General features: G+C 43.7%; 1 protein-coding gene across 1 annotated transcript in view; it reads right to left on the reverse strand.

Annotated features, from left to right (window-relative positions):
* LOC119279744 overlaps positions 1–5,293 on the reverse strand; it is a 77,424-nt gene extending 72,131 nt beyond the window's left edge. Inside the window, exon 1 of the mRNA XM_037560888.1 lies at positions 5,282–5,293. Coding sequence (XP_037416785.1) covers positions 5,282–5,293 — 12 coding nt within the window. The remainder of the gene's footprint in view (positions 1–5,281) is intronic.
* Positions 5,294–12,251: the final 6,958 nt, after the last annotated feature.

The raw sequence follows: 12,251 nt of genomic DNA on the forward strand, positions 1-12,251 counted from the left end.
CTTTCGATAAGTAAGAGTGTCGAACCCAACGAGGAGCAGAAGGAAATGACAAGCGGTTTTCAGCAAGGTATTCTCTGCAAGCACTAAAATTATTGATAACAGATAGTTGTGTGATAAGATAATTCGTAACGGGTAACAAGTAACAAAAGTAAATAAGGTGCAGCAAGGTGGCCCAACCCTTTTTTAGCAAAGGACGAGCCTGGATGAACTCTTATATGAAGCAAAGTGCTCCTGAGGACACATGGGAATTAATGTGAAGCTACTTTTCATCATGCTCATATGATTCACATTTGTTACTTTGATAATTTGATATGTGGGTGGACCGGTGCTTGGGTGCTGCCCTTCCTTGGACAAGCCTCCCACTTGTGATTAACTCCTCTCGCAAGCATCCGCAACTACAAAAGAAGAATTAAGATAAATCTAACCATAACATGAAACATATGGATCCAAATCAGCCCCTTATGAAGCAATGCACAAACTAGGGTTTAAGGTTCTGTCACTCTAGCAACCCATCATCTACTTATTACTTCCCAATGCCTTCCCGTAGGCCCAAACAATGGTGAAGTGTCATGCAGTCGACGTTCACGTAACTCCACTATAAGAGAGACAACATACATCCCATCAAAATATCGAATGAATACCAAATTCACATGATTAGAACAAGACTTCTCCCATGTCCTCAGGAACAAACGTAACTACTCATAAAGCATATTCATGTTCATAATCAGAGGAGTATTAATTATCATTAAGGATCTGAACATATGATCTTGCACTGAATAAACCAACTAGCATCAACTACAAGGAGTAATCAACACTACTAGCAACCCATAGGTACCAATCTGAGGTTTTGAGACAGAGATCGGATACAAGAGATGAACTAGGGTTTGAGAGGAGATGGTGCTGGTGTAGATGTTGATGGAGATAGACCCACTCTCGATGAGAGGATCATTGGTGATGACGATGGCTTCGATTTCCTCCTCCCAAAGGGAAGTTTTCTCGGCAGAATAGCTCCACCGGAGTCCTAGATTGGTTCTGCCCAGGTTCTTCCCAAAAGCTTCCTTCTAATTTTTTCCAGGTCAAAACACACCATAGAGAAGAAGATGGGCATCGGGGGCCTGCCAGGTGGCCCACAAGTCAGGGGCACGCCAAGGAGGGTAGGGCGCGCCCCCCACCCTTGTGGATGGCTGGTGGCCCCACTCTGGTGCTTTCTTTGCCCAATATTTTTTATTAATTCCAAAATGACTCTCCGTGAAGTTTCAGGACTTTTGGAGTTGTGTAGAATAGGTCTCTAATATTTGCTCCTTTTCCAATCCAGAATTCCAGCTGTCGGTATTCTCCCTCTTCATGTAAACCTTGTAAAATAAGAGAGAAAAGGCATAAGTATTGTGCTATAATGTGTAATAACAGCCCATAATGCAAGAAATATCAATATAAAAGCATGATGCAAAATGGACGTATCACCTCCCCCAAGCTTAGACCTCGCTTGTCCTCAAGAGAAAGCCGAAATCGAAAAACATGTCACATGTTTAGAGATTGAGGTGTCGATAAAATAAAATATGGACATGAGGGCATTATGGTCATCTTTAGAACAACACCATATAATGTCATATAATGTCTTATGCTAAAGTAATGATTCATTCACAAGGTAAAGTATGAATTAAAAACTTCATTGAAAACTAACAAACTATGATCTCAGTCATTGAAGCAATTACAATTTATCATAACATCAGAAAGAGTCAATACAAGAGCTTTTCAGCAAGTCCACATACTCAACTATCATTTTGTCTTTCACAATTGCTAACACTCACACGGTACTTATGGGTTCAAAGCCTTAGTCGGACACAGAGAAAGATAGGGGCTTATAGTTTCGCCTCCCAACCTTTTACCTCAAGGGTAATGTCAACAATAATACTTTATGCTAACCTACATCCGAGTGGATATATATTGTATATATATATATATCTTTCTCCAACACATAGTGCTTGCCAAAAGGAAAAGGTCTAAAAAGGAAAGGTCAAAATCACCATGACTCTCGTATAAGGGTAGAAGATAAAAGTAAAATATAGGCCCTTCACAGAGTGAAGCAGAGGTTGTCATGCACTTTTATGGTTGGATGCACAAAATCTTAATGCAAAAGAACGTCACTTTATATTGCTGCTTGTGATAAAGCACTTTATTATCCAGTCCATCGCTTTTATTTCTTCCATGTCATAAGTTCGTATAAATCTTATTTTCTTCACACTAATAGATAATACATACTTAGAGAGCAATTTTTATTGCTTGCACCGATGATAACTTACTTGAAAGATCTTACTCAATTCATAGGTAGGTATGGTGGACTCTCATGGCGAAACTGGGTTTAAGGGATATTTTGATGAACAAGTAGTATCTCTACTTGGTGCAAAGGATTTGGCTAGCATGAGATGGAAAATCAAGCTCAACATGCTGGAGGATCCATGACAATATAACTTCTATTTGGATATAAGAAAACATAACCCACTATGTTGTCTTCCTTGTCCAACATCAACTTTTTAGCATGTCATATTCTAATGAGTGCTCACAATTACAAAAGATGTCCAAGATAGTGTATTTATATGTAAAACCTCTCTTTCTTTATTACTTCCTATTAATTGCAACGATGACCAAAACTATGTTTGTCAACTCTCAACAACTTTTATTCATCATACTCTTTTTATTTCTTTTTGTTTCCTTTCTCTCATTTTTATTCCCTCAAGATCATAGCAAGAAAGCAAAGCCCTCAACTCAAAACTACTCTTTATTATATAGCTCACGGACTTGATTACATAGATAGATCTCGAAACAAAACTCAAAGCTAGATCATGCTAAAATTTTATTCTACTAGATCAAGATATAACCAAAAGGATCGAACTAAGAAAAACAATAAAAGTAAATGTGTGATGGTGATACGATACCGGGGACCTCCCCCAAGCTTGTCAGTTGCCAAGGGGAGTGCCCATACCCATGTGTTTATATCTCTTTCTTCAGAGGTGGTGATGAGGGAGTTGTTGATGTAGTAGGCTTGTCATCCATCTTCCAAGGCATAGTCTCACCATCATAGAATGATGAACGAGTCTCCGGGATCCTCAAATCTGCAGCCAAACTCATCCTCTTAAATCTGTATTCATACTCACAGTTTTGGTTTTGCAGGTCATAGATCTGGGCTTGGAGATGCTCGATTTTCTCATGAAGCTTTAAGATGGCCTCCCCGATGTTCTTGGCATCCAGCTTGTGATTGTTGGTGAACTCCGCGATCATCAAGTGATTGGCATTGAGACCACGTTTCACCATCCCTTAACACTTGAAAACTTGCTGCTCCATTGCTTCAAGTCTTGTATCCATGCTTCCGGTCTTCTTCGGCCCCTCAACATCGCGGATGTGCAGCACCCCCTCACACATCTCAATGGTTTGAGGGTATCGTAGCACCTTCGCAAGGTAGTGGTTGATGACCTTCTCAAAAAACTTGTCCTTGGGGGCACTTGGAGATTTCATGGCAATCTAGATCTGTCAGAAAAACAGCTCGAAACAAGAATAGAGGATTTTGTCGTGGTACAGTGGTCAAAACCTTCAGGAGATTATATAATGAATTTTTACCGACCAAAAGAAGTATGGTGCAAGAAAACAGAGTCCAGAGGGTACACGAGGTGGCCACATGGCAGGGGCGCGCCCAGGGGGTAGGGCATGCCCTCCACCCTTGTGGTCTCCTCGTGTCTCTTTCGGAATACTTTTAATTTTCCTAATTTTTTAAATATTCCAAAATGGAGAAAACTTGCTATTCCTATCGAAGACTACGCTTCTGGCAGCCTCCATCTTGCAGCATGTAGAAGAGAGTAGACGGTAAGTTCACCAAGTACCATCGCATAGCATAATCCTACCAAGCGATTCTCCCCTTGTCACCCTATGGGAAAGCGATCATCGGGTTGTCTCTGGAACTTGTCTGGGTGTGTTTTATTAACTATCCAGTTCTGGTTGTCATAAGGTCGAGGTACAACTCCGGGACGTCCTTTTACCGAGGGACAGGACTATTCGAATAGATAAAATTCTCTGCAGGGGTGCACCACAGTTCCCAACATGCTCGATCCCTCTGGTCAGACACACTTTCCTGGGTCATGCCCGGCTTCGGAAGATCAACATGTCGCAGCCCTACCTAGGCTCAATAGAGAGGTCAGCACGCCGGTCTAAATCCTATGCGCGCAGTGGTGTGGACCCATCGCCCATTGCACACCTGCACGTTGCGTACGCGGCCGGTGAGCAGACTGTAGCCTCCCTTATACCAGAGCAGGCGTTCCAGTCTAACCCGGCGCGCGCCGCTCAGTCGCTGACGTCAAGAAGGCTTCGGTTGATACCATCACGTTGAGTGCCCATAACTATTCCCGCGTAGTTGGTTAATGCGTATAGGCCAGTGGCCAGGCTCAGATCAAATACCAAGATCTCGTTAAGCATGTTATTTTAAAGTAACTGCGGATGCCAACTAGGGACAGGCCCACCTCTCACCTAGGTGTCTCAACCTGCCCTGTCGCTCCGCCACAAAGATCCACTCAGAGGGCCGTCAGGACAAATGTCCTTTCAGCCCCCAATCCGTGAATCACTCGCGGGTACTCTACGAGCCGACCCGACTTTAGTCACCACCAGAATAATATGTATGTAAGTATAGTATATACCCGTGATCACAGTATAGCATGGTAGACGGACAAGAATGTAGGGCCACAGATGATAAACTAGCATCCTATACGAAGCATTTAGGATTGCAGGTAAGGTATCAACAACTGTAGCAACAATGACAGGCTATGCACAGAATAGGATTAACCGAAAACAGTAACATGATACACTACTCTAATGCAAGCAGTAGAATGAAGGAATAGGTGATATCTGGTGATCAAGGGGGTGCTTGCCTGGTTGCTCTGGCAAGAAAGGGTCGTCAACACCGTAGTCGACCGGGGCAGCAGCGGCGTTGGTCTCTGATACGTCTTCAACGTATCTATAGTTTATGAAGTATTCATGCCATGTTTACAATAATTTTATATGGTTTTGGTATGATTTGCACGGAACTAACCTGGACTAACATTCTTCTCAGCAGAACTACCGTGGTGTTATTTTTTGTGCAGAAATGAAAGTTCTCCAAATGAGCTGAAACTTTTTGACGCTTTTTTGGAACAAAAGAGACCCCCAAAGCTTCATGGGAGGGCCAGAAGAGCCACAAGGAGGGCACAACCCACCGGGGCGCGCCTGGGCCCTTGCCCATGCCCCGGTGTATCATGCTCACCTTGAGGCCCATCTGGACGTGAGACCGATGCCAAAAATTCCTATAAATAGAGAAACCATCATAAATAACCCTAGATCGGAAGTTCCACCACCACAAGTCTCTGTAGCCACCGAAAACCAATCGGGACCCTGTTCCGGCACCCTGCCGGAGGGGGAATCATCTCCGGTGGCCATCTTCATCATCCCGGCGGCCACCATGATGAGGAGGGAGTAGTCCACCCTCGGGGCTGAGGATTTGTACCAGTAGCTATGTGTTTAATCTCTCTCGCGCGCGCGATCTTGAGATGTCACGATCTTGATGTATCATGGGATTTGTTAACATAGATGGATCATATGATGTTTCTCCCCTCACTACACTTGTTGTGATGAATTGAGTCTTTACCCTTTGAAGTTTTGTCTTGTCGGATTGAATGTTCAGATTTGAGAACACTTGATATATGTCTTGCAATTGAATACTCTTGGTGACAATGGGGTATCATATTGATTCACTTGATATATGTTTTGGCACTCAACTCACGGATTCCCGAGGTGACATTGGGGTAATCTATGCATAGGGGTTGATGCACATTCTTATCTTTGTTTCTCCGGTAGAAATCTCGCGGCACTCTTTGAAGTTCTTTGTGCTGGATTGAATATTATAAATCTGAATTTGTTTTGGTGTTATTTTAGTATGAACTCTAGGATAGATCGAACGGAAAGATTAGCTTTTTGTTATTTTAGTACGAATTCTTCAATAGATCGAACGTAAAGAATAGCTTTGAGGTGGTTTCGTACCCTACAAACAATTCCATCTTATGTTCTCCGCTAGATAGGAACTTTGGAGTGGTTCTTCATCGCACTTTGAGGGATGCTTATATGATCCAACTACGTTAGCATTGTTAAGAGATTGCACTAGTGAAACTATGCACCCTAGGCCTCATTTTCAAGCATTGCAATACCGTTTGTGCTCCGTTTTACCAATTGCTACCTTGCAGTTTTTATTTATTTAGATTATAAAAATATATTTCTACCATCCATATTCACTACTGCAGGATGCTGCTAACGCGACACTACGACCAGACACCCTTCGAGAAACTGTGTGGGATGCAATAATTGCAAGCGGTGGTGTCAGAGAACCGTCAAAAATGTCCAAAACGTTTGCGATGATGGATGCATCAAACACGGTTCAGATTTTAGTTGCGTGTGCGATACACAGCATACAGTTCAGTTCAATGAACTGTTTTCCATGATGAGGAACAAAAGAAACGGCCAACCAGATGAAGGCGTGTGCGATACACAGCATACGGTTCACTCGGATTAACTGTTTGTGATGAGGCGGAACAACAGAAACGAACAGATAGATAAAGGTGTGTGCGATTGAGGGCATACGCTTCAGAAGGATTAACTATTTGCGATTAGGCAACAGAATAGAAATGGTCAGCCAGATCAAAGGTGTGTGCGCTTGATGGCATACACTTCACACGGATGAACTGTTTGCGATTAGCCACAACAAACAGAAACAGTTAGACAGATCAACGTGTTTGCGCTAGACGGGCACACATTCTAATTAAAAGAAGCATGCGCGATGGTAATAACGAGCGCACATGGTTCTTGGAATAAGACGTGTGCTGACATTGCCTATTGCGGTGCACCAAACGCCACGTATGCGGCCGAGAAAGCGTGCCCATGTTACGCCGACCGGGAATAGTGCCGCACTTAGAAATTATAGAACTATCAATAAATTTTGAGCCTACGTCCCATCAGCTTCCAAATTGCAAACCTGTTCAAACCGATCAAAACCTAAATCGTTTCCCACATAGGAGCGTATTAGTACTTGGTTATAAATATTGTACTATGCCAAGATGAGTGCACATTCCTTCCTCACCTCCTCATCCACAAAAGCAAATAGGTCATTCAGCATCGTTCTCTTGCATCTGCCATGGCCAGATTGAGTTCTCGGTCGAGAGATTACCACCACGGAGAGGTGAGCATGGAAGCAGAAACACGAGAGATGTCCCTCTTAGCCGCGAAAGCAGCCGACATGTCCCGCCGCGCCGCGGAAGCAGCATGGAGGTCTCGCCGCGCCGCCGAAACAACATGGAGGTCCCGCCGCACCATCGATGCAGCAAACTGGTCCGGTCGCACCGCAAACGCAGCAGAGATGTCTTGCTGCACCGTGAATGCAGTAGAGATGTCCTCCCGTGCCGCAGAGGCCTGGGAAAATCTCTCGCGTGCAGGCCAGGACTCTTACAAGTGCATGCATGCGATCATCCATAGCCAGATGTATTAGATCTCTGGTTGGATGAAGCTGCAGGACGAGTTGAATGCCTCATTTGAACAACTCTGGGCCGACCACGACCTACTGAGGGTGAAGATCATTGGAAGGGCGGAGTAGGCGGAGGAGACCGCTGCCTTGTTGAAGAGGACATGCGTCATCGTCAAGAAACTTATGGATGAGAATGCCATGCTCCGCATCGTGCGCAAAAGGCTGGTGGAGGAATCCGCAGTTGCTTCCGAGCAGCATATTAAGGACATGAAACTGATGAAAGAGATCATCGCCGCTCGCGGCGAGAACTAGTCTCCGTAACCTGCAACACATCAAGAAAGTAGAGATCAGCGAGCCGTATCGTTGTATGCGTCTTCCTTCTTCTTTTGCCCATGTGTATTTCAGGCGTAGCCGCATGTGGCTTTTTTAGTTATCTTCCTAGATATGTGAGAAAATTATTATCCACTGTCATCGTCCTTATATTCATCATGCTTGCTATAAGTCACAGTCCATGCTATATAGGTCCGTCGGATCTTACATCAAGATTCGTGCAAAACTTTCTTATCAGATTTTCACTTTTCTCTCTTAAATCTCTGTCTAGTGCGACATAGCCACACCATGAAAGAAGGGCTCGGGCGCCATTAATGGAGACATTGGGAGGGAGGTGCGTGGTGGATAGAGGTCAAAGGGCTCTCCTCCCGATTAGCACGCACATGGGTCTGATCGCAAGCCTCCCGTACTCAAACAGCTACCCCGCACGACACTTCCTAGCCAATTAAAAAAGGGACGCGTGGCGGCACGTAATTGGTAAGTAGAACGCCCACGGTTTCAATAATATTTGTGTTTACGATTTGTAACGTGACAACACTTGTTCCAAAATGACTTTGTTGATTTTTAATGTGTGCGCCTTCGCAAATCGGACAGAAAAAATACCACAACATGTTGGTGCCAATGTCATGACACCATGCCAAGTTTCATGATTTTCAGGCGTGTTTTGGATTTACAGGAACTAAAAAATGAAGTTTCACAATCTTTTTGGCCGATCCACGATGCCCTGATGTTTGAATTTCATTCTCATTTCTTTCATGGGACCTAGAAATTCACCCAAGGACACACATGCGATTTTTCAACCAACTTTGGTGCACCGGAGCATGTGCTTGTAGTTCAAATTTGAATTATGCACATTAAATGCCTAGAAATTCAACTAATGTACAAAGACAGCCAAACGAACCCGGAATAATTCCAAAAGTTAGCACAATACTTCTATTTGGTCTAATCTTCCTGTGTAAACAAATTAAGGCGGGAGAAGGTAGTGTACGTATGTCATTTCGCACACGGAGGTGACGCGTTCCATCTCGGAACCATGAGCCTTCTTGAGAGAAGCTCCGCTTTTCCAGCAGCTTATACCAAAGCTTGTCCCAATTTGGCCAAAAAAATTACCACAACATGTTGGTGCCATGTCATGACACCATGCAAAGTTTCATGATTTCCAGGCGTGTTTTGGATTTACATGAATTAAAAAACCAAGTTTCTCAATCTTTCCGGCCGAGTGACGATGCCCAGTAGTTTGAATTTCATTCCCATTTCTTGAATGGGACCTAGAAATTCACCCAAGGACACACATGTGATTTTCTACCAACTTTGGTGCACTAGAGCATGTGTTTGTAGTTCAAATTGGAATTATGCACATTAAATGCCCAGAAATTCAAATAATGTATAAAAAAGGCCAAACGAACCCGGAATTAATGTATACAAAAATGAAATACATGCTTGGAAAACATGACGCCTGGCGTGGTGCCATGGTTTGGCCTCACCGTGCCCTGGTAAACAATTGAGAATTTTTTCCTTATGTCATCATGCACGCCTTTCATAAATCGCCATCACCGAGGAAGTTCCATGGCTTCGAGGGGGAACTCACCAAGATTGAAGGGGGATCCAAATTTCCTTTGTCCTTTGTCCATGAGTTTTTTCTACGATGAACATACACCCTGCAAATCACCACGTTCAAATTTGACACTTTTCCGTGTTCATTTACCATATTTAGGGGATTATTTGCATTCTCTAGGCATTAATGCACATAATTCAAATTCGAACAATCGGTGCATGAAAAGGTAACGGTTTGGAAAACCATCCTCGTGCCATTTAGTAAATTCTCATGCCCTTTACAAGGAATGGACAGATATTTCGAGGAAATGTGTGGCAATAGTCAACCATAAACGCGTCGTTTACCGTGTAACAACTATACAAAATATGAAATAAATGCTTGAAAAACATGACGCCTGGCGTGGTGCCATGGTATGGCCTCACCATGCCCTGGTAAAAACTTGAGAATATTATCCTTATGTTGTCATGTACGCCTTTCATAAATCCAACCATCACCGAGGAAGTTCCATGGTTTCGAGGGGAAATCACCAAGATTGAAGGGGGATCCAAATTTCCTTTGTCCTTTGTTTGTGAGTTTTTTTCTATGATGAACATACACCATGCAAATCACCACGTTCAAATTTGACACTTTTCCGCGTTCATTACCATATTTAGGGGATTATTTGCATTATCTAGGCATTAATGCACAAAATTCAAATTTGAACAATCGGTGCATGAAAAGGTGCAAAAGAATGGTCTAAAAAACCATCCTCGTGCCATTTAGTAAATTCTCATGCCTTTTACAAGGAATGGACAGATATTTCGAGGAAATGTGTGGCAATAGTCAACCATAAACGCGTCGTTTACTGGGTAACAACTATACATAAAATGAAATAAATGCTTCAAAAACATGATGCCTGGTGTGGTGCCATGGTATGCCCTCACCATGCCCTGGTAAAAATTTGAGAATGTTATCCTTATGTCGTCATGCACGCCTTTCATAAATCGAACCATCACCGAGGAAGTTTCATGGTTTCGAGAGGGAAATCACCAAGATTGAATGGGGATCCAAATTTCCTTTGTCCTTTGTCCATGAGTTTTTTCTAAGATGTACATACACCCTGCAAATCACCACGTTCAAATTTTTCACTTTTCCGGGTTAATTTACCATATTTAGGGGATTATATGCATTTTCTAGGCATTAATGCACAAGAACGGTTTGAAAAACTATGCTCGTGCCATTTAGTAAATTCTCATGCCTTTTACAAGGAATGTACAGATATTTCGATGAAATGTGTGGCAATAGTCAACCACAAACATTTGTTTATTGGGTTTTCAACTATAGAAAAAAATGAAATAACTGATTGAGAAACATGACGCCTGACATGGTTCCATGGTATGCCCTCACCCTGCCTTGGTGAAATGTTGAGAAGGTTTGGCTTATGTCGTCATGCACGCTCTTCATAAATCGAACCATCGACGGGGAAGTTTCATGCTTTCGAGAGGGAAATCACCAAGATTGAAGGGGAATCCAAATCTTCTTTGTTTTTTGCCCTGGAATTTTTTTCCTATGAAGAACATACACCCTGCAAATCACCGTGTTCAAATTTGGCATTTTTCGGGCTCATTTACCATATTTAAGGGATTACATGAAATTTCTACGCATTTGGCGCATATAAATCCAATCCAGCTACAACTGCACGGATGTGATGTGAGGGACATGGATTGCCGTTAGATCACGGCGCATCCTACGATGCACACGCGCGATTCGCGTGGCTGGGGTTCCAGCCAATCATAACACAACACACAATAGCCTCAGCGCACACTGTTTCCGGAAGCGACCGAGATGAACCGTGTGCGATAATGAACGAGCAAAATTGTAAGGGAAGCCAAATTTCCTTTGTCGTTTGTCATTGAGCTCTTAAAGACCACCGCACTGTACGGCTGCCCGGCCCCTTCGTCCGAGAGCTCTCTCCAAGCGTCGTTCATGGCACCGCGGCACACAGTAACTGGTAAGGAAGCGATGGCATCCTAGGGTGTCGCATTCCTCATTGCCCGCGACCACACACATGGTAAGGAAGCAACGTCATCTCCCCGCGCCGAGTTCATCGCCGCCGGCGGCCACATAGTTACGTGGGCGAACTTTTTTGTGCCATGGATGAACGGGCGGTGGATCTAGAGGCGGCCAAAGCCGCACAGGAGGATCGGAAAAGGCAAAAGACAGTCAAGAAAAGAGAGTCCCGCTGCCGCAAGAAAGAAGAGGCGGCACGCCGTGACGAGGAGAGCTTGGCGGAGATTGAAGCACGGTTGGCTGCCGCCTACAAGGCCGGGAAGGAGAACACCGGCGTCTGGCCAGCATGCCCCGATGGCAGCTTGTGAGTAGTTTAAGTTTGTAGTATTAGAGCAAATTACCAGTAGTACTTTAAGTTTGTAGTATTAACGTACAATGAGCATCCTTTGAGGGCTTTGAGCGTTGATTAGCATGTGTGACTGTGTGCGCTTTTTTGCGTTAATCATTAGAAGATCACAAAACGCATCGTTTCTATGTTGTACCCGTGTGCATTTTTTTGCCTTAATGATCCATAAGTCTGTTACCTGTGCGATGGTTCCTAATAAACCAGGCGTACCATTGACTGAAAAAATCGACTACACATGTACATTTTTTTGGAGACGGGAACTACCAATTTTCTGTTTTCTTGCACACGAGTATTTTACGTGCTTCGTCTGCTTGTGTGTTTCCCCCGCACAAGTTTTTAGTTTCGCAGCGAAATTTTCATTAGGCGCGCGATTTCAGAATTTATTTCTCCAACCACATACCCACCCATCAAATTTCCTCAGTATCTCCCCGCCACCTCCCCCCTCT

The sequence above is a fragment of the Triticum dicoccoides genome, chromosome 3B (genome assembly GCF_002162155.2).
Source record: "Triticum dicoccoides isolate Atlit2015 ecotype Zavitan chromosome 3B, WEW_v2.0, whole genome shotgun sequence".
NCBI classification, from domain to species: domain Eukaryota; kingdom Viridiplantae; phylum Streptophyta; class Magnoliopsida; order Poales; family Poaceae; genus Triticum; species Triticum dicoccoides.